Source organism: Lynx canadensis, chromosome E1 (genome assembly GCF_007474595.2).
Source record: "Lynx canadensis isolate LIC74 chromosome E1, mLynCan4.pri.v2, whole genome shotgun sequence".
In the NCBI taxonomy this organism is placed as follows: Eukaryota; Metazoa; Chordata; class Mammalia; order Carnivora; family Felidae; genus Lynx; species Lynx canadensis.
Window position 1 is genome coordinate 36,684,398 of NC_044316.2, and position 23,337 is coordinate 36,707,734.

General features: G+C 42.1%; 1 protein-coding gene across 1 annotated transcript; it reads left to right on the plus strand.

Annotated features, from left to right (window-relative positions):
• Window positions 1-164: 164 nt before the first annotated feature.
• CBX1 (chromobox 1) lies at window positions 165-21,793 on the plus strand. The gene is made up of 5 exons (XM_030296979.2): window positions 165-383; window positions 16,474-16,650; window positions 16,979-17,156; window positions 17,726-17,820; window positions 20,285-21,793. The coding sequence occupies exons 2-5, from the start codon at window positions 16,511-16,513 to the stop codon at window positions 20,427-20,429; spliced, it is 558 nt and encodes a 185-aa protein (XP_030152839.1). The 5' UTR covers window positions 165-383; window positions 16,474-16,510; the 3' UTR covers window positions 20,430-21,793.
• The last annotated feature ends 1,544 nt before the right edge of the window (window positions 21,794-23,337 follow it).

Below are 23,337 nucleotides of genomic sequence, written 5' to 3' on the forward strand. Positions count from 1 at the left end.
GCAACGTTCTAAACTAGAGCTTCCCCGGCGCTTGTTAAAAAACTAAAACTCCCCGAACCCCGCGCACACTCCGCGGGGCGGTGTAGCACGCGCGCAGTACTTTGGGTCTTGTAGTCTGGGATGGACTCCAAGTCCCATAAGTACTGTGCGGAGGGTCGTCGCGCCTGCGCAGTGTGGGCGGCGGGTAGCGCCGAGTGCGAGGCTCTTTTGTTCGTCCGAGGGGAGGGCCGTTGGCCGGGGCCTGCGGTACGCCGCTTCAGTGAGGGGCTCGACTGCGGCCACCGGCTTGTTGCTTTTCTGGGCGCCACTCCCCCGGCCGGCCCGACGCGACGCGCCATTAGCGCGGCACCGATTCCTCTCGGGCTCTTTGGCGCTGCTCTGAGGTGAAGAGCCCGCTAAAGGAGGGGAAGCGGGGAGCGGGGGGGAGGTGCGCGGCGGCGGCGGCGGTGGCGGCGGCGGTAGCGGTAGCCCTGGGTGAGGGGCCGCGCTTGCGGCCGAGGTCGGGAGCTAGGAACGCGCCGGGTCCCGAGCCCTTCCCGCGCGAAGCTCTCCGCCGGGTGCGGGGGTCGGGCGCCGGGCGCCGAGCGCGAGAAGGATGGAGAGGGCGGGGCGGGCGGCGTATCCTGAGCTGGAGATAGAAGCGATTCGGGGTGGGCCGAGCACTGGCGGGTCTCTCCTCAGGGCCTGGGTAGACCAACAAGACAATGCTACGTGGTTGGGTGCGCGGCTGCTGGATTGGGCTGGGGAGGAAAACACTTGAGTAAATTGGGAAGGGGACAGGCTGGGCAACCTTGATGCTTGGACATGAGTGGAGAGGGTTGACGGCTGCGAGACCTTCGGTTTCGAACGCAGTCTGAGAATATCGGGTCTGGCTGGGGCATTCAGAGGCATTTCGCTCGCCGGGCTAAGGAGAAGTAACTTCGAGGAAATTGGAGAGGGGGCTGGGCAGCCCAAGGTGTGCTTCTTGGGGAGATCATCTGCTGGATAACCTGGAGTGGGGGCTAGGAGAGGGAGGGGCGGTGAGGTGCCTGGCTTGGATCTGGAAGGGGAGGAGCTGTTAGGGTAAATAGGGCGGAGGCCCGGGAGTATTTCAGTTAGGTGTGAAAGGGGCCGCCTTGCTTCCCGATGGGTCCTCCTCACGCGGTGGGGAGGCTGTTAAAAAGAATGTGTGCAGAAAGGATGAAAACAAGATTTCTCCTCTTTTTCTAGGCTTTCAGCTATCTTTACTCTTTGATTCCTTTCAGGGAGTTAATATACCAAGTGTAGCGCTTCTGCTTTGATTTCTCGATTAGTTCCATAAGTTTTTATCTGGGATCGTTACTGGTCGCAAAGGGCAGTGAAATCATAGAATGTGTAGATGAGTTCACTATAAGGAATTAAGTTAGTGAGAGAGAGTGTGAAATGATGTGGGAAGTGGGGAGACAAAGAGGAAAGTTTGTGAGATCGTGAGATTTGTTTCATAGGCTCTTGTGATTTTAGCCAGCCTTTCTTTGTTGTTGGAAAATTTGAAACCAAAATGAGCAATACTTCTTCAGAGCTTCAAATGAAGATTTTTCATGGACGGCTTATTTGCGGACTTGTATTGGTTTAACTCAATTGAGGTGGAGTTTACAAAAGGTCAGTTGTACTGGAAACTCTGGTCAGGGTAAGATAGCCTCCTCAGTTGTATAAGAATCATGCTACCAGTTTAGAATAGCTCTGAAAAGGTCCAGTGTTTTGGAATAGAAGCATGAATACATTTGGAAAATTAGTACCTGTGTTCCTCCCTAGGTGCTTGCAGACATTTATATTGTAAGTAGTATTGTTAAAGGGCAACTTGTTGGAACTGGTAGCACCTTACTAAAGCTTTAGGGAAGGTTCAGGGTCTTCATTTCCGATTTTCCTTTTGGTGCCATTTTTCTTCATTGGCTGCTGTAGCCTGAATTGTTTTTCATTAAAGATGTAAATAGTGTGTAGCCTGGTGCTTCTAGCTTCTTGATTGAAAGGGACCAAGTAAGAATACCTTAGACTTCTGCATTTTTGACTGAAGATACTGGTAATTGTCTAACCAAACCTCTAAAAAGAAGCTACCGTTATATAAGAGCACTTGGGCTGATTCATTTGGAAGAGCATGTGACTTTTGATCTTAGGGTCGTGAGTTTGAACCCCGCACTGGGTGTAGAGATTACTTAAAAACAAGTAAATAAGCTTAAAAAAATAAAAAGCAACTATTATATCTTGTGCCCATTTTAGGGACCAGGAAAGTGTTTCTTTTTCACTTCATACCGTTTAAAAAGAATTGATTCACTTTTGTCATTCTCTAGTAGTTTATCCATCAGAATCTCACCTTTTTTATATACTATCTCTGGTAGTATAACGGATTTTGCATTAGGCTTGATAGATTTTCACTTCATAGGTTATTTCTCTGAAGAGTTTTTGGAACAAAATGCTAATGGCTAGTATGTGGGCTCACATAGAATGGGGCTATGCTTCTTGTTCACCTAAATGTAGGTAGTTTAGATTGTTGAGTATATGGCTTTGAGATCCTTTCTTAGAATTCCATGTGTTAGCAGAATGAATTAATGTGCATTTATATAATTAGTTTTCCTGTCTTTGATCAATAACATTGGGCAGAGTATAACTGTTGTCCTTGGCATGTTTGTCTTAACAGTTAATTTTTTTTTTTTTAAGTTTTATTTATTTTGAGAGAGAGAATCCCAAACAGGCTCTGCATTAGCATAGAGCCCGACTTGGGGCTTGAACTCATGAACCGTGAGATCATGACCTGAACCAAAATGGAGAGTCGGATACTTAACCAACTAAGCCACCCAGGCGCCCCTGTCTTATTAATTTTTATATACTCAGCTTGGTGTGCAGATTGTGCAAGTGACCATTTTAAATACCTTAGGTGAGGACCTGGAGAGGCCCCAGGTTCTGGATTTTAACAGCAAGCTATATAATTTGAATATTTTGTTTTAGAAGTATCTTGAAAAATCTTTTGGGGTCTTTGCATAAATTTAAATAAATAGTATTTCCAGGGGCACCTGGATGGCTCATTCGGTTAAGCCTCCAACTCTTGGTTTCAACTCAGGTCATGATCTCACAATTGGTGAGTTTGAGCCCCACATCGGGCTCTGCACTGATAGTGCAGCTTGGCATTCTGCTTGGATTCTCTCTCTGCCCCTCCCCCACTCAAGCTCGCTCTCTCTCTAAATAAACAAACAAACAAACAAACTTAAAAACAATTGTATTTCCAGATAGTGATGTCTACTGAAAAAGTGAATAGCCTCTCCCAAAATTGGAAAAGTTATTCAAATATGGGCAAAATCAGATCATGTTAGTATTTGAATTGAATAATTTGTGTTAAATCTTTACTGCTTTCAGCTTTTTATGTTTTTGTAAAGTTTATTTATTTGCTTAGAGAGAGAGAGAGAAAGAAACCGTGTGCACACGAGCAGGGGAGCAGAAAAGAGAATCCCAAGCAGGCTCCAGACTGCCAGCATGGACATCAATTCAGGGCTCATTCCCGGGAACCACGAGATCATGACGTGAGCCGAAATCAAGAGTTGGACACTCAACTGACTGAGCCACCCAGGCGCCCACTTTTACGATTTGCTGACCAATGGGGGGGTAACCTAATTTGTCTGTGAAATTGTGCCTTTCTCCTTTAATAGTAGCTAACACATGAGAGCCTAACAGAACTGTGGTATTTGAGAGGTTAGTGTCAATGATCTGGTTTTGTTTTGTTATCTGTGAATGCTTTGGTCTCTGCTTTTAGTTCCAACTTAGGCCGGGACTCCTGCGTTGGCTCAGTCGGTTGAACAGAGCCTGCTTGGGATTCTCTCTCTCTGTCCCTCCCCCCTCCAAAATAAATAAATAAACTTAAAAAAAATTTCCAACTTAGCTGTAATTCTGGTCCAGCTTTCTAATTTTATTTCATCTTAAACTAAAGACTTGCCAGTTATCACTGTGCCCTACTAATATTTGCATATCCCTGTGGCCTCTTAACCCAAAGCTGTATCTGTAGTTTCATCCCCATCAGCATCCTGAAAGGGGATAGCCAACTTTCTGATAGAGCTCAGATAAAATTTTAATTTGATTAGCACACCAGTATTCTAGTCCTAGATCCTGCAATTCAAGGGCAGCTATTCCTTTAAAAATGAAACTCCTGCTACTGGGTTTGTGGCACAAGTTGTTTTTCTGCTCAGTAAAGTTTTCCATCTGGAAAGCATTTACCTCCCAAACAGTCATAGCTAACAAACAGACTAAACAGCAGTTTAGAAACATGAGTCAGGAGGACTACAATTGAGTATATACTACACATGCCTTCACCTGCCTTTTAATGACTGGTATGTAGCTGCTAATGCTCAGCAAAGGTGTACTTCTTTTCTTGTTTCCATTTTGGGGTTGCAGATCAGATTTTACTGATTATTCCCTAAAATGCTTGACAGCTTTAGACTTCTCTTCCCTGATTGTGGCATCTGCGGACTATATCCTTCCTGCCCATACAGGGTTCAACATGTTACACAGGGCCCAGACCTATCTTTGATTGAGTGTCTGAATAAAACAGAAAGAGAGGTGCCTGTGTGGCTCGGTTGAGCATCCGACTCTTGATTGTGGCTCAGGTCATGAGCCCAGTGTTGTGGGATGCTCAGCATGGAGCCTGCTTAGGATTTTCTCTCTCTCTCTCCCTCTCTCCTCCCATCCTGTCCTCCCCTTGTCACTGGCTCTGTCTAAATTTTTTTAAATATTACAAAAAATAGAAACAATGGAACTGAGAAGAAAAGAACAGTGGTTGGCTAGGTGAGTAGGCTTCATGGAAGTAGGGTTGTTTAAGCCCTGTCTTTAAGGATGGGTAGGATTTTGACTGCTGGTGTTGGGCAGGAGCACTTAATAATGAGCAAAGCCTTTTGTGGAGAGGTGTGCAGTTTATAGTTTTGACAGGAGTGTAGGTTTTGTGAGGGAAGTAGAAGTACGGAATGGTTGGAATGAAAGGGTGTTACGTGTTGTGCTGAGGAGTTTGGTCTTTGTTTTAAGGAGAAGGGGCCTTGTAGAAAATTTTTTAGTGGTTACCTTTACTATTTAGTCTACTCTGCCCAAACTGGTTTACACACCATCTACCTCAGACATACCTCATTGCTTTTGTTCACCACCGTTCCTTAAGCCAAATTGCCCTCCTCAATCCACCTTTTCAAATACTCTTGGAGCTTGGCTTCAATCCCAACTTTTTAAACTCTTTCCTGATCACCCTAGTCATTCATTCTTCCAAGCCTCTGGTGCTTTGTGGCTACTTTTTTGCTTAATTTTCTTTTGCTAATTATTATATACTCTTAACATTTCTCTTCTTGAAATGAAGTTCAACTTGCATTGTTTTCTTGTATTTATATTTCAGGCCTGGCTCTGGGGACTTTGGGAAATTTTCTTTGCTTCGTAAGCCTCAGTTTTCTCATTTGTGAAGTGGGTTTAATAGAGTTGATGTGAGGATTGAATGCCTTATATGCATGTTTTAAGTATTCAGTAAATTTAGCTGTTATTATGTTGTTATTACTCACCACTAAGGGATTCTTTTTTTTTTTTAATTTTTTTTCAACGTTTATTTATTTTTGGGACAGAGAGACAGAGCATGAACGGGGGAGGGGCAGAGAGAGAGGGAGGACACAGAATCGGAAACAGGCTCCAGGCTCTGAGCCATCAGCCCAGAGCCCGACGCGGGGCTCGACTCCCGGACCGCGAGATCGTGACCTGGCTGAAGTCGGACGCTTAACGACTGCGCCACCAGGCGCCCCATCACTAAGGGATTCTTAAAAGCCTGTGATTCTTGTGTGTCTGCATATCCCACTGGCCTGAACAAATAGCTCCATTTGCCTGGGTCTGAGAGGGTTCCTGCAATGTGGACCTCTCAGTGCTTTCGGCCAGTGAGTTGGTCACCTATATTCCACTCTGGCTCTTAGTAAATTGTTATTGGTTTTATTTTATTTAATTTATTTATTTTTTAATAGATAGTGTTAAATGCTGGGAGAGTGTAGTTAGAAACTTTTATAGTTATTAATGCCTAGGTCTTAAACCTAAGCTAGAAGCGCAAAAGAGGCAATAGGAGAATAATGGAAAAAGGGGCTAGATGAGAGAAGGAGTGATGTGGGGAGTGATCTGCACAGTAATTACCTCATCCTTACTGGCCGTTTCCTCAGCCTCTCTTTCTAACTGGCCACATTTCTGTTCCTCAGATAAAGCAACCTCTTCTCACTTTAGGACTTGGAACCAACTATTCCCTACACATGGTGTGTTTTTCTGATTTTTGCTGAGTTGTCTCCTTTATAGCAATTCTCACAATATCTTCTTGCTTATTGTCCGTGCCCTCCTCTGCCTGCACATGCATGTATTCACACACCCCCCACTCATGCTCACTCATGGCACTCGTCCACATTAGAAAATAAATTCTAAATGTTTGAACAAATATCTGGGCATTGTGGCCCAGTCAGTATAACACATAAAATTAACTATCACAAGTATATGTATACGTATATGTGTGTGTGCGTGTGTGTATGTGTATATACATATACATATATATATACACACACATACACATATATATATACACACATACACACGCGCACACACACATTCTAAGAGACCAGGGATTTTTGTCTTTGTTGCTCACCCCCTTTGTCTAGCACCTTACCCATAATGGGTACCAAAAAGATAATTGTTAAATGATGAATACTGTAGGAGGGTGTTCATAGGAAGAATTAACCTAAACCTAGCCTGAGGCTTCGGGAAAGCTCCTGAACAGGACATTTTAGGTAAGGGAATTGGTCAAATGAAAGAATGAGGCAAAAGGCAAGGTAATTGTGATTGATAGGTTAGGTGTAGTGGTCTTCAGCTCAGATGCCCACACATAATGATATGAAGAGATCTGCATTTTATTTTTTTTTAATGCTTATTCATTTTCAAGAGAGAGAGCGCGCGCGCATGTGCGAGTGGGGGAAAGGCAGAGAGAGAGAGAAAGGGAGACAGGATCTGAAGCAGGCTCCAGGCTCTGAGCTGTCAGTGCAGAGCCCGATGTGGGGCTCAAACTCAGAAGACCTGAGCCGAAGTCGGACACTTAACCGACTGAGCCATCCAGGCATCCTGAAACCTGCATTTTAAATGAGGGGCTAGGGGCGCCTGGGTGGCGCAGTCGGTTAAGCGTCCGACTTCAGCCAGGTCATGATCTCGTGGTCCGTGAGTTCGAGCCCCGCGTCAGGCTCTGGGCTGATGGCTCAGAGCCTGGAGCCTGTTTCCGATTCTGTGTCTCCCTCTCTCTCTGCCCCTCCCCCGTTCATGCTCTGTCTCTCTCTGTCCCAATAATAAATAAACGTTGAAAAAAAAAATAAATTAAAAAAAATAAATAAATAAATGAGGGGCTAGTGTTGAGAATAAATCTGGTCAGGAGTTACCCAAACAAGAGATGATGATGGCTTGCAAATAGGATGATAGTAGTAGTAGGGCTAGAAAAATGTATGAATTGAAAGATATTTAAGATACATACTCAATAGGATTTAATAAGAGGCTAGATATGGAAGATGAGTGGAACGAAATCAAGGATGATTGTCATTTTTGTCTTGAACTCAATAAATGTGCTATGAATACTTAGACCATTGTTCATTTAATTGAATGGCTGCCTTTTTTAAAAAGTTAGTATGTAAAACAGTCTTGTGGGGCATGTGGGCGGCTCAGTGGTTAAACATCCGACTTTGGCTCAGGTTGTGATCTCTTGGTTTGTGGGTTCGAGCCCCACGTCGGGCTCTGTGCTGACAGCTCAGACCTGGAGCCTCCTTTGGATTGTGTGTGTGTGTGTCTCTCTCTCTTCCCCTCCCCTGCTTGTGCTCTGTCTCTATCTCTGTCTCTCTCGAAAATAAACATTTAAAAAAATAGAAAACTGAGCCTGAAATCTCAACTTTTAAGTTTGTTATAAAACTTTTACTATTTGGATCATCAAAACTGATTTTTGGTATTTACATTGATCTTCAGAAACCTTAAAATTATTTTCACAAATAAACCATTTTGTTGACATTTTCCATTGTATTTAGAACTTCCTTTGTCACCTCTCTCATCTGTCTTCATAGGAAGATAAATTCCTTTTGCCATTTTCTTGTATAGGCCAGATAAAAGGAAGAGCAGAAGAAATTCCTACACTTAAGATATATGAAATGTGATTTTTCAGTCTCTGGCAGCTCTTCTGTCTTGGTTTTCTAGAACTGAGATCTTGGTTTCTCTTTTTCGTAATTATGGTTCCAGCCAGACCTGGGTCCTTCTTGAGTGTGTTCTGGAGTTGCTCTCTGGTTTTTAAAAACTTAGCCATGAGTTTCAGCTATACACAGGATGGAAGTGCTGTTTTCTTATTGAGTCTTAATATTTTGGGCTTCAGAAAGCTATCTTTAAACTTGAAGCAGTAATCTAATGAAGTAGAACATATATGCAAATATATAAATAGATTTAATCCTAGAAGGTCATAAAAGCTCACCTCAAAGGCATCAATCCCATGAGGGTTGTTATACTATTTTGCTTATTAGGAAACTGAGCAAATATATATAACTACCTGTAGGCATAAAGTTGTTTTGAGAGGTAGGGACAGGAAAGGGACTTTTCTGGTGCTCATACTAGCTTTCTTTTGGTGGAAGGAACTATATAAGGATCCTTCAAGCAGTGTTCTTCCAATTGCTAGTACCAAAAAAAAAAAAAAAAGATCTAGATTGAATGATGTTGAATGTGATACAGAGATCGTTTTGTTTTCATGAACGTTGGTTAGTTTATTGTTCCAGTCTTAATTCTCAATTGGATGGAGAAAGTAAAATGTTCACCTGCCTTTTAGCTAACTCTGAGAATTGATTTATATCTGTAATAATGTGTGTAATTTCACCTGAGGAATGTAGTTTCTGCCAATCCTCTTCTAGCAATGGCTTTTATCCAAGGATATGCATCAAATCACCTAACGAGCTTTTTATTTTATTTATTTATTTTTAAGCAAACTACACCCAGCTTGAACTCATGACCCTAAGATCAAGAGTCCTACAGATCTGCTAAGGAGGTTTTAAAGATGCAGATGCCATGTTCAAAGAACATTGTAATAATAGAAAATTGGCAACAACCCAAATTTTCATCACTTGGTAAATGGTTAGATATGATGTGTCCATACAATATGGAATACTATGCAGCTTGTTAAGAATGGAGATCTTTGGGGCACCTGGGTGGCGCTCAGTTGGTTGAGCATCTGACTTTGGCTCAGGTCAGGATCTTGCGGTTCATGGGTTCAAGCCCCATGTCAGGCTTTGCGCTGACAGCATAGAGCCTGCTTTGAATTCTCCAGTCTCCCTCTCTCTCTGCCCCTCCCCCACTAGCACTCAATCTCAAAACAAATAAACATTAAAAAAATTTTTTTAATGGAGATCTTTATGGAACAGTGTCAAAGATATGGTACATTTTATTAAAAGGCAAGTTGTAGAATTATAATATCTATTTTCACTTAATATATATCTGTGTTTATGTATAGAAACATAAACAGGCTAGGCCGCCTGGGTGGCTTAGTCCCATAAGCATCCAACTTCAGCTCAGGTCACGATCTTGCAATTCATGGGTTCAAGCCCCATGCCAGGCTCTGCACTGACAGCTCAGAGCCTGGAGCCTGCTTCAGATTCTGTGTCTCCCTCTCTGCCCCTCCCCCGCTCGTGCTCTGTCTCTCTCTCAAAAATAAATAAACACTAAAAAAAACCATAAATAGGCTGACAGGTTTTGGGCCAAGGAATTGTAATTTCCTACATTAAATATTTTTGTAATTGAATATGAATACACTATATTATGGTTAGTATGTGTGTATTATATATGTATGTGTGTGTGTGTGTGTGTGTATATATATATATATATATATACACACACACACACACACCGTACTTTCTATGTCATTGGATCTGGGTATCTGTAGTTTTTAAACTCCGTAGGTCATTCTGATTCTTATGGGTGAAAACTCTCTATTCAAAGTCTGCTTTCCTATGAATTCTTCCTTAGTAGAGGTGGTCACCTCACCAGACCAACATTCTGAATGCTTTTTCTTAACATTTAGCTAAAAGCCCTACTGCTTTGGTTTCAGAGGTCTGTGGTTGTTACCTTGTACTGACACCTGCAATTTGATCTTTCAAGCTGGCAAGAAATCAGTACCAGCTACTCAAAAACAAAACAAAATGCCTTGTATCTGATACTATGCTGCCTTCTGCTTTCAAGTAGCATTGTTCCTGTTTTCTAGCTTCTAACTGCCTTAGTGGAGGATGTGTGGGTTTTTTTCTCTTGAAAGAGCTATGAGTTCATGACTCTTGCTTCAGATTTACATCATTCCTGGATTCATTGGGACACTATAGATAAATTTTGGTTTCTTAAAATTGGCATTTTCTCTGTGCTGTCTTCAGCCTACTTAGTAGGTGTTTAACTTCACAAAATCTGCACCATCTAGCACTTGTTGATTTAAAAGATTCCAAAGACTTGCTGGGGCCCTAACAACCAATGCTTTGTTACTGCCTCCTGATTTAATTAACAATGAATACCTTTGTATTCCAGTAACCAATTAGGAATCATTGGTTTTTTTAACAGCCATACCTTACAAGGTCTTTTCTTTTTTTTTTTTTCCTCTTTTTTTTTTAATTTTATTTTTTATTTTTTAAAATTTACATCCAAATTAGTTAGCATATAGTACAACAGTGATTTCAGGAGTAGATTCCTTAATGCCCCTTACCCCCTTTAGCCCATCCCCCCCTCTCACACCCCCTCCAGTAACCCTCAGTTTGTTCTCCATATTTATGAGTCTCTTCTGTTTTGTCCCCCTCCGTTTTTTTTTTGTTTTTTGTTGTTTTTTTTTAAATTTTTTTTTTTAACGTTTATTTATTTTTGAGACAGAGCATGAACGGGGGAGGGTCAGAGAGAGAGGGAGACACAGAATCTGAAACAGGCTCCAGGCTCTGAGCAGTCAGCACAGAGCCCGACGCGGGGCTCGAACTCACATACCGCGAGATCGTGACCTGAGCCGAAGTCTGACGCTTAACCGACTGAGCCACCCAGGCGCCCCCCCCCCCTCCGTTTTTATATTATTTTTGTTTCCCTTCTCTTATATTCATGTGTTTTGTCTCTTAAAGTCCTCATATGAGTGAAGTCATATTTTTGTCTTTCTCTGACTGACTAATTTCACTTCGCATAATATCTTCCAGTTCCATCCACATAGTTGCAAATGGCAAGATGTCGTTCTTTTTGATTGCCGAATAATTACTCCATTGTATATATATATATACCACATTTTCTTTATCCATTCATCCATTGATGGACATTTGGGCTCTCTCCATACTTTGGCTATTGTTGATAGTGCTGCTATAAACATGGGGGGGGGCACGTGTCCCTTCGAAACAGCACACCTGTATCCCTTGGATAAATGCCTAGTAGTGCAATTGCTGGGTCATAGGGTAGTTCTCTTTTTAGTTTTTTGAGGAACCTCCATACTGTTTTCCAGAGTGGCTGCACCAGCTTGCATTCCCAACAAGGTCTTTTCAAAAGAAAATCATTATCATCACTTCCTCATTTACTGATGACAAACTGTAGGAAGGATCCACTTAAAGAGACCTCTGTCCTTTTCTTGTACAGGCCAAAGGGAAGACTTCGTACAGATGTGTGGCTAGCTCCTAGTTGTGTGTGTGCAGCAGGGCCCTTAGCTCACTCAGCCTTGCTGTCCTTACTGAGGTGCTTGCTCTGTTAATTATGTGACCTTAGGTGATTTATTTCTTGTAAATCTGTTATCTATGAGGTGTCGATAACATCTCGGTGGTTTGTTTCACGGGATGGTTTTGAAGGATCAAATGATGTAACGTGAGGTAGCACTTTGTAAACTCTAAAGTTCGATACAAGTGTATTATTTTTTTTAGGCATCTTAAAATGTGGCAGACTCAGTAAATATTTAGATAAAAGTTATAGCAGCTTAGTTAACTCTAGTTTGTTGGGGTTTTTTTCTTTTTACTGTTGATTTTTGAGAGAGAGGGAGAGGTAAAGCATGGGGGAAGGGGCAGAGAGAGGAGGGGAGGGACAGAGGACCCGAAGTAAAGCGGGCTCTGTGCTGACAGCAGAGTCCGACGCAGGGATCAAACTCAAACCATGAGATCATGACCTGAGCTGAAGTCAGACGCTCAACCTACTGAGCCACCCAGGCACCCCAACTCTAGGTTTTTTATCTGCAACATCATGATAAGCCTTAAGAAGACCTGTCCAAACATTAAGATTTGAGTTAATCAGGAACTTTCCACCCTGTGTACCCCTCTTCGATGTTTTGTCATAAATAGTTCTGACATAAATGTTCTATGATCATGGCCATGTTCATAGGCCATGTTCTATAACTGATGCCATAATTTGGTTGCCAGGATGCTTGGGGGGGGGGGGTGCCAAGTTGTGTTGATGAAAGGCATTTTTCCATTGTGCTACTACACTGATTTGAGTTACTTTGAAATTTCCTTGCCAAGCAATTCCAATTGAGAGTCCTCAATTCCAGATATCCCTGCTAGTGTTTGGAGACTGTCATATTCAGGGAGGATTTCTCTTGAAATAATCCCTTTGGAAACCATAGGAGAATTGACTCGTAATATTTAAGAGGGCTCTTGGCTCCTCTGAAGGTGATAGATTCTATAGGAAGAGTGGGTTGCATTTTTAATCAACTTCTACATTGATTTTAACAAACCGCTTATTCAGGCCCCCATAGAACTACCTATAAATAAGAGAAAAACTCAAATTGGGAAGCCTGGCTGAGAATCTCTAATATAAAGAATCTGGTACCTGAGGTAGATGCTGGGATGAGCCAGTTAAGAAAGCTCAGAGAGGGGCGCCTGAGTGGCTCAGTCGGTTGAGCGTCTGACTTCGGCTCACGTCACGATCTTGCGGTTCGGGAGTTCGAGCCCCGCGTCGGGCTCTGGGCTGACAGCTCAGAGCCTGGAGCCTGCTTCGGATTCTGTGTCTCCCTCTCTCTCTGCCCCTCTCCCGCTTGCTCTCTCTCTCTCTCTCTCTCTCTCTCAAAAATGAACATTTAAAAAAGATTAAAAAAAAAAAAGCTTAGAGAAGGGCATCTCATTGGTTCAGTTTGTTGAGCTTCTGACTCTTGATTTCGGCTCAGGTCATGATCCCAAGGTCTTTGGGATGGAACGCCACCTTGGGCTTGGAGCCTGCTTGAAATTCTCTCTCTCTCTCTCTCTCTCTCTCTCTCCCTCTCCCTCTCCCTCCCTCCCTCCCTCCCTCCCTGCCTCTCTCTCCCTCTCCCTCTCCCCCTTCCCCACTCACACTCACTCTCTCCTTAAAAAAGGCTCAGAGAGAAGTGGGAGTCTGTTTATTCTTCACTTCTTTTTTGAGTTCTTCTTTTTTATTTATTTTTTTTTTAAAGCTTCTTTATTTATATTGAGAGGGGTGGGGAGGGAGTGAGAATCCCCAGCAGGCTCCACTCCTTCAGTGCAGAGCCCAATGCTGGGCTTAAGCACACACTGTGAGATCATGACCTGTGCTGAAATCAAGAGTTGGCCACTTAGTCAACTCAGCTACCCAGGCATCCCTTGAGTTGTTAAGACAGTGAGTTAAGCTAGTTAAACTGTTCTGTTCTATGACTCTGCCTCCTTGGGACCATGCTAATGATACAGGGAGAAGAGGCCTACAGTAGCCAGAGATAAACCAGAAGCTGTCCTGATCCTTTTGGTTCATAGTAGGACAATCGGATGGGCAGTATTCAGTGCTGTTTCTTTTTGTAAGACAAGTATAGCTATTAATGTGGATAACACGGGGCTTTAAATAACTCTGAATTCTGAAGCCTTAGTGATAGAATGCCTTTCCTTTACTTTCTTGAATTTAATTACTTGGTAGAGAGGTTATTAGGGAACAATTACTGTTTTGCATGGTCTATAACCCATTATTTTCCTTCCATCAATTGAGAAAGGGAGTATCTTACAATGTCCAAGACCAAATTAATGCAGGGAGTTGTGGTAACCTTTGTTATCTAAAGGTGATGGTCAGTTTATTTTTCTCCACATGTTAACCAAAGACTGACAGTGAATCCTGCTTTACCACTTCAACTCACAGTGGAAGAAAGCAAGGAATAGAGAGCATTTATTCTTGGAAGGAAACACAATTAACTTCATTTATCCAGAAGGGAAATTAGATTTTTCTTTCCTCATAAAATAACACTTGCCATATAGCAGTCAGAATTTTGAAAACCTGAAAGCATCTCCCGCCAGAAAGAAGTACACACAGCCTCTGAATCAAAGGCACATGAAGCTAACTGCAATCCACTCATAAGTCGCAGTATGTAAATGGAGAAGGAAGAGGGTTGAAAAGATGCCTCTTACCTGAGCACAGGTAATGTTCTGAACCCCTCTGTAGAGGTGGGGCTTAGGTGTTGCCTTAGACCATACTAAAAGCACTCCAGAAAACATTATTTCGTGCTACTTTGCAAAAGTTCAGAATACCTTTAAGTGGAAGCGGTGTCTACATTTTTCTTATTGGACATTAAACATCAGAAAGGCAGGAAGCATTTCTTATTCTCTTGAATCTCCAGTATCCACCAGTGTCCAGATTTTCTAGTAGTTAAATGTTTCAGTAAGTCAGCATTGCTCATATATGCAGACATGGGAATATCTCAGTATAAACCAAAATTTCTGTGGATAATTTAACTGATTCATAATGATGATCCTGACTTCCATGAAAATTTGTTATATTTCATATGGACTATAGTGGACTTTTTCAAAAAGACATTCTGTACATGTCAGTTTTAAAGTTTGTTTATTAAATATTTTCTTTTTATGTACTCTCTATACCCAACGTAGGGATCAAACTCAAACCCTGGGATCAAGAGTCTCATGCTGTTCTGACTGAGCCAGCTGTGAGACACCCCTAAAGTATATTTAGAAGAGTTTCTACCTAGGCTAAGTAAGACTCTTTTTCCCAAGGATGAACAACCAGTTTAGCCCCAAATCAGCATTGTCTTAAATTCATAGATGGTAGTAATTTGGCTTGAATTATCTGCCATTCTCTTGATTCTTTGTATCTCATTGTGGCAGCTGTGATCCATGAATTTGTAGATTTTGGGCCAGTTTTATATATCAGTTCTGATGTGTTGATATCTTACGGCGCCACCTACTGACACAAATTGGTAAACAAATGGCTTTAAGCCTGCCAGCTGTCGGAATTGTATTTGAAGGACTAAAAATAGATTATAGGGGACTAGAGTTTTAGCATTGGAAAAAATGCTTAGAAGTCACTCAGCCTAAAGAAGTATTTTACAAAAGAATTAACTCAGGTTTTATTATCTGTGATAACTATCTCTTTTTTTCCTGTTCATTTTCCAAATTATTGCAGTGCCCCAGTTAGAGAATTTCATGGTCATTCTGGCATTTTTATAAGTCTTTCTGAACCTCAGAAATAAGCTAAGTAGAATAAGAAACGAAGAAGAAACTTTCACATTGTAAATCATTGATGGCATTTGGAAAAGACCACATAAAGAACCTTGTGGGTGCTCAGTTGGTTAAGCGTGCAACTCGATTTCTGCTTAGGTCATGATCTCATGTTTCATGAGATTGAGCCCCATGTCGGGCTATGCTGGCAGCACGGATCCTGCTTCGGATTCTCTCTCTCCCTCTCCCTCTGCCCCCCCCCCCTCAAAAATAAATAAACATTTTATTTATTTAAAAAAACTTTTTAATGTTTATATTTGAGAGAAAGAGAGTGTGTGAGCAGGGGAGGAACAGAGAGAGGGAGACAGAGAATCCGAAGCAGGCTCCAGGCTCCGAGCTGTCAGCACAAGCCCCATGTGGGGCTCAAACTCATGAGCTTGTGAGATCATGACCTGAGCCACCCAGGCACCCCGATAAACAAACATTTTTAAAAAAGAACCTTGAGACTCAGGAGAGGATGTTGTAACAATGCAGAGGGATGCATTGTATTATATATGCATATACAAAGGGGAAGATTGAACCAGATGTTTGATAAATAGGACAAGCTACTTCGCACCGTAAAAGTTGGAAGTCTAGTGATATGATGAAAGTATGAATCAGAGGGTTATATGTATAAGTTTAATGTGTATGTAAGTTATGTATGTAAGTTTAATGTCTATACCTTATTTTTAGGAGTCTTGTTTTCAGTTGAATAACATTTTAGATGCCATGCTTTATACTAAAAGGGGTATTGGAAACTTTTTAACTTAGAATAGGTATAAAAGTGTTAGGTGATTATGCAAGAATAAAGGAGTTTTGCTGTGAGATTGGTTGGGGCTTTTTATGAACTAGCTTTCATATCAGAACATATTAGAAAACTTTATTTTTTACTGAAGCCGAAAAGGTGGAATACGTAATACAAGCATACACTATTAAAGTCATCAGTGATGCCCCTGGGTTTCTAACCATCCGAATATTCACCTAACCAAGAAAAGTGTGCCCTAATGCCCTTTTTATTTTGTCACTTTAGCAGCGTCACCCTTTAGACCAGAAAGCTGGCGGGCACTATGGGGAAGAAACAAAACAAGAAGAAAGTGGAGGAGGTGCTAGAAGAGGAGGAAGAGGAATATGTGGTGGAAAAAGTTCTTGACCGTCGAGTGGTAAAGGGCAAAGTGGAGTACCTCCTAAAGTGGAAGGGGTTCTCAGAGTAAGTTTCATTAACCTGGGTAAATCCATCCATGTAGTCACCAACTTTCTCAGGAGTCTGTAATGTGCAAGGCCTAGAGTGCTCTAATATGTAGTGTGACCCAGGCCTGGCCTCCATGGCTTATAGTCTAAAAGTCCCTTATCTCCCCTCCCGCCCACCAAGAAATTTCAGCATTACCAAGTTCTTGATCTTGGACAGAATCTGGTTCCTCATCATCATTAACTCCTCTCTTCCAATGGCACCAGCTCTTGTCATCCTGTGCGTCTCCTTAGTATGAGTGTGCTAACTTTGAGTGGAAAGTGTGACTCACTGTGCCCTCTGATTTCAGTGAGGATAACACGTGGGAGCCAGAAGAGAACCTGGATTGCCCTGATCTCATTGCTGAATTTCTACAGTCACAGAAAACAGCACATGAGACAGATAAATCAGAGGGAGGCAAGCGCAAAGCTGACTCTGATTCTGAAGATAAGGGAGAGGAGAGCAAACCAAAGAAGAAGAAAGAAGAGGTAAGGAGAGAAAATTTTTACTAGTCTAGAATTCCTACTGCTGTCAAAGAAACTAAAAGCTCTTTAAATTTAAAGTTAAATACTTTTATTCTGCTGTTTCTTGGACCTCAGCAGCCATCTCTCACTCCTTCTGGAATCTTAGATATGCTAATGCTTTCAAAGTGTTTTGGGGGTTCACTTAATCTATACTTATTTTATCTAAGGTTCAGGAAGAAGGGCAACTAAATTCATTCCTGTAAAAAGATCGTTTTCAGTGTTGTAATCATTACAACTGTAAGGTAGCTATTTTCATCTGTTCAATACCTTAAAGTAAGTTGTCTTCTGAAGGTGAAGAAACAGTTGTGAACATTTATTTTGCTTGAGATGTATGTCCCTTTTTACATATGGGGAAACCTTAAGACCTTGATGGAAGAATCACCCAAGGATGCAAAAAGGCCTGTGACTTGGAGCCAAGGTATTGGTGGAATATTGGCAAGAGTGTCATTATATTAATCAGAGAAACCGGAGTGACTCCAGTCTGGAAACAATTCCATATAATTAAAATTGTTCCATTCATCTGGTTTTCACAGTCAGAAAAGCCACGAGGCTTTGCCCGGGGTTTGGAGCCAGAGCGGATTATTGGAGCTACAGACTCCAGTGGAGAACTCATGTTCCTGATGAAATGGTGAGTCTGCCAGTGGCTCTGTGTGGTGGTTTTTTCTTCTCCCCATCTGTTCCATGCCAGAGGAAAAGAGCTGGACCTTCGAAATTCCAGTCGCCCAAGTGTGAAATCTTTAAGATGGCCTAGTCCTTCGATAGTGACCCTCGGCCTGACTGCCAGCCTGGACTCATGAGTTATACAGGTAGGGGCCCTTAGGATTCTCAGTCTTTGCCCATTTTTTAGGAGGTGGGAGAAAATCCAGAATGGAGGTGTGGGGAGGAATCACATTTCACTTCTGTAAATAAAGGAGAAAGATATGAAATGTGATTGAACCACCCTCCCCTTCTACCACCTCCTTAATAAAGATCGGGCTGGCCCCAGGATCAGATGTTTTCCGTTAACTTTTGAGGGTTAAGAATTTCTGTAGCTCTTCCTTTGTCCTTGATAGATCCTTTCTAATTTGTGCCAATTGTGTAATTCCAGGATCAGCCAGTAGGGGTCAGCAAGTCCCCTTTACTATACTGAGTATAGAACAAGGCTTTTTTTTTCCTTCCAGAAGTATAAATACCAATGGTAGTAATATTCCATGAAACGGCTTAATGAAAACAGTTGTCTTGCGAATTTTAAGAACTGTAATTAATCCCAAATTCTCTAAAATTCCCCTACTCTGTCCAAAAGAAAGGCTTTCTTCCCTATTTCTTGCTTGTTGAAAAATGCTTGTGCTATTTTCTTCCCCCACATGGGTCTCAATTATTGTCCTAAAAAAAATGTAGGAGTAAATAATTCCAAACTTCTGCCAGTCAAGGCAGCATTCTAAGGATTTTGTCCTTTTGTCAGTCTAGACCCTTCTTGGAAACTCGTATCTACTCTTCATTCCTCTTGTTTAGAAGGTGGCCAGAGAGGCCTAACTTTGACACCACTGGAAGCCTATGTCACAATTAGCTGAAACTCTGTTTTCTTATTATGCATTCCCTAGGTGTTCACTGAATCTGATCATCTTTTAGCTGATACATTGCTAGCCCATAGGAGAAAAGTTCATTTTTAAGGTGCTGCATCTGGGGGGGAAAGGATCAATACCAGGAGTTACAGTCCAATTAGAATATACTTTCTGTCTGCATGTGACCATTCTGGGTTACACTAGTATCTCCATATTGTTTAAGATTACACTCCTTTAATTAAATTACTGCTGTTTGTAAAGGTTCTACCTGAATGTAACACTACAGGTTGAAATAGTAAGATTGTGATTATAAAACCAAGTTCATTTTAAGGTTATTTTCCTGGAAAGTTGAGATACTTGTCCATTTCCAAAATAGCAAATATTTCTTGGCCATAAAATGACTGAACTTTCCTCAGAAGGTGTTGAATTGTCAATAAGGGCAGCCTGCTTCAGGCTCCCATATTGTTATACTCCTTTTCCCTCCCATTCTCTTCAGTCCATTGTTCAACAGCCTATTTTACCAGCTTAGTCAACCCTGGTTCCTTGGGGCTCTCTGGCTTTGGTACCTGTTGCTGAGTTGTGGAAGTTTTGGGTGGTGCCTCATCACAGATCCCATTATATATCTGCTATCTGCCTTAATGCTACTGCTCCCATCTAGGACATTCCCAATGGCTTTACTCCTAAGTCCCTTGTAATATGTATATGAATTTCACATTTTGAAACCATCTTAAATTCAGAAAAATATAAAGAATTATGTAACAGTCCCTTATTTTCTACTTCCCAGTGTTGAAGCACCATTTCAAAGCACCTGGGAGTTGTGGAATATCTGTGTGAGCATGGCATTTGGTAATGTTAAACAGTGTAATTATGAGTCAGCGCATTGGCAAGAGCCAATGGTATTAAATCTTATTATCCAACATGGTATTACATTTTATTACAAAGCTGAGATATCTCCATGGGTTCATGGCAGCTGAGATATGACTTTGGGAAGATTGTAGTAGTTTTTTTCTTTTCTTTCTTTCTTTTTCTTTCTTTCTTTTTCTCTTTTTCTTTTTTAAGTTTTTTTAACATTTATTTATTTTTGAGAGAGAGACAGAGTGCAAGGGGGAGAGGGCAGAGAGAGAGGGAGACACAGAATCTGAAGCAGGCTCCAGGCCTGTCAGCACAGAGCCCGATGTGGGGTCTGAGCCCATGAACTGAGATCATGACCTGAGCCGAAGTTGGATGCTTAACCAACCGAGCCACCCAGGTGCCCCTAGTTTTTCTCTGCTTTTCAAGAAACTGAGAGTCATGATTTTTTTGTGGCCTTGCCGAGGTTCAGATGTGATAGACTGAGTTAAGTGACTTAGCTTTTAACAAAGATACCCAGAGAGGATTTTCAGTAGAAGATCTCTGAGGATGTCACTCCACTAAATGCTGCTTGGGCCATGTTATCACCCTTCCCTAGGCTACTCTTCTTGAATTAATACTTTTAAAGCCCTATCCCTTGTGCGATCCAAGTCAAGAGACCACCAGCACCTGGTCTCAAAGTCTCTCTGCTTTGTTCTGCAGGAAAAATTCTGATGAGGCTGACCTAGTCCCTGCCAAGGAAGCCAATGTCAAGTGCCCACAGGTGGTCATATCCTTCTATGAGGAAAGGCTGACGTGGCATTCTTACCCCTCGGAGGATGATGACAAAAAAGATGACAAGAATTAACTCTCCTGAGTACCAGCCCCTGTCACATCTGACTGTGGGTTTCAAGTGGGGAGGGAAGGAATTCTACTTGTCTTGGCACCATAGAGGTGGCTTGAGAAGATGTCCTTTGAAGAGCCAGTATCGTTTCTGTGCCCTACAGCAGCCCAAGTGCTTTAAAGCCTTTCCATGCTGTGTAGTTTGCACACCCATCCCAGTGGAGGGGAAGGAGAAGTGTTGCAAGGCAGCCCATTCTGTACTTTGCTGAGAAAGGCAAAGGGCCTTCCATGAAGGACAGAACTTGCAGAATGGGTGTGTGGGAAAGCAAAAGATACTGTAGATCTTCAAAGCGCATCTCCACAACCCACAGCCTTCTTCCCAATAGTGTTAACTCTGCATTTTTACAGCGTAGCATGTGTGTAGTTTTTGGCTATTACTGGTGTATTATTTGGGGGTGGGAGGGTTGGGGGTGGGAAGGAACGGAGATGGGTAGGATCATTTTTGTTAAAATTTGGGGCCTGATTGGGGAAATGGTGAAACAATGGAAAGAACAAACTTGTGGTGATTCGGTTCTGTGTCCAGAATATTTTATCTTTTCAAAAAGGTCATTGGCAACCTAAATGAGGACTGTGAGAGACTTCAAAAGCTGTGAATGCCTGAAACTTATAAGCCAAGGTGTTCCCTGCCTGAGCTTAATGCTGTTCCCAGCAGAGGACTAAGCCAGTTAATAAGTTACCAAAGCTGCCATTTTGGGGAAGGAAACTGGTTGAAAAGGGAAGGTCTTTTTGGAGCGTATGCAGAGGCAGATGGTTCTGTTTTAGAGGTGCTAATTCTTGAAATTGATAAGAAGACCCTTTATTTTCCAATTACGAAGTTTTAAACATCAGCTTGTCCATCCAAGCCACTGGCTGAGGTATTTGGGGAAGGGAAGAGGGTGGCATAGAAGGTGAGAGAGTAGAAAAAGACAAGGGCCCACGCTCTTAGGGTGGAAAACTCTTGGAGCCTGTTATTTGAACTTTGAACTCTGAAATCATTGGTGGCAGGGTTCAGTCACTGACAGCACAAGTTCACTGAATCACTTACAGAGTTGAGTGATTTCAAAAGCCCTGGTCTCAGGAGAAGATTAAACTTTCATACTGGGGCAGTGGTTCACTTTAAAACACAAAACAAAAAGTTTTTTTAATCCTAAGAATTAACTAATACCCAAAATGCTGTCTTGAATCAAGAGATACATCAGTTCTTGACATCGTCTAGACCTGTATCTAGAACTCCATTGTAAAATCTTTTTAGGCATGTGTTAGGTTTCTGTGAAAACTTTGTTTAAATGTAAACTTCATATCACATTGTCAGTTTTTGTCTTAATAAAACTATAGATTTATAATCGTTGATTTCTGTCTTGATTACTACCAAAAACCCTCCTTGCCTTTCATAACCTTGTAAGTTCAGCCTATAAGGAAGCAACTTCCACAGTTGGTTTTATTTCTTGAACACTGTAAACTTAAAAATCTCATGCCTGCCTGGTCTGAATCTTTGAGTGGTCTTATCATTTATATAGTAAATATTTATTGAACATTTACAATTGCTACAGATACTGTGTAAAGAATGTCACATCATTCTGTCTTCATATTGCTCAAACGGTTTATTTAGCTCTCTAACCTGCTAGCACTTCCAAACTAGGATAAGTTTGGAAACGTGGGTTTTTGAGTTAGGTTTAGTTCTTGGCTCATGTATTTTGTAGATTTATGTGACCTTAGCTCAACTCCAAAGTTTACAGGAATTGGCCTCGTGTTTGATCACTGAATTAAAACGTTATCCTTTTTTTTTTTTTTTTTTTTTTAGTTTATTTTGAGAGAGAACAAGCAGGGGAGGGGCAGAGAGAGTGAGAGAATCCCAAGCAGGCTCCCCACTGTCAGCACAGAGGTAGACGCAGGGCTCAATCCCATGAACTGTGAAATCATGACCTGAGCCAAAATCAAGAGTCTGACGCTTAACTGACTGAACCACCCAGGCACCCGTTATCTGCTTTCTTAACAGGTTTTCTGCCTATGATTCTAGAGCCAAAATGGGACTACACCCTTGTTATTAAAAGGGAAAATGGGATCTCCACTGAGCTCATCTCAGCTCTACTCACTAGTACAAAGCATTTGTTCCAAATAAACCGATGTGTATTTTTTTTCAAAAAAACCTCCTTGGGGTGCCAGGCTGGCTCAGTTGGCAGAACATACAACTCTTGATCTCAGGGTTGTGAGTTCAAGTCCCGTGCTGGGTGTAGAGATTACTTAAAATCTTTTAAAACAAAAAAGCCTCCTAGGAGTTTGGGGAGACAAGGTAGAATGGAGCTGGGGAGGAGGCCTTTCTGTGCAGAGGCCTAGGTACGTCCTTGTGGTTGGCGGCAGCAGAGCCATCAGTTGCTAGTGGAGACAGGGTGAGGTGGACAGAGACGTTCCGGTTCTGTTGTGTATCATTAGATGCACAGAAATTAGCCCCCAGCCTTGGTGCGTGTCCGGAGGACACTGCTGTTTAGCCCTGGTCTTAACCTTTGGAACCCACCTGTCATCTCTGGCATTCCTGAACTCCCACGACACCATACCATTCTTGCCCTGGGAAGACGCCGAAATTGATAATGCGATGTTCACTGAAGTGAGGCTAGATGGTCAGTTTCGTCTCTTTGAAAGCCAACTGTCACGTCTACGTTAAGGGTCAAGGATAAGTTTTTCTCAAGTACTTGTGGAAGCCACAAATGCATGCAGAGATGTCGAAAAGACCAGACCTAGGCGCAGTCTCACATCGGTTTCAGAAGGTATTGGGGAGCATTGCCTCAGGCAGTGCGAAAGCGATGTGGACGGCTTCAACGGAGCTGCGCCATCGTAGACTCCTCACCCGGGGGTTGAAGAGGAGAGAGGTGATTACCCCAGTCATCACGAGAGGAGGC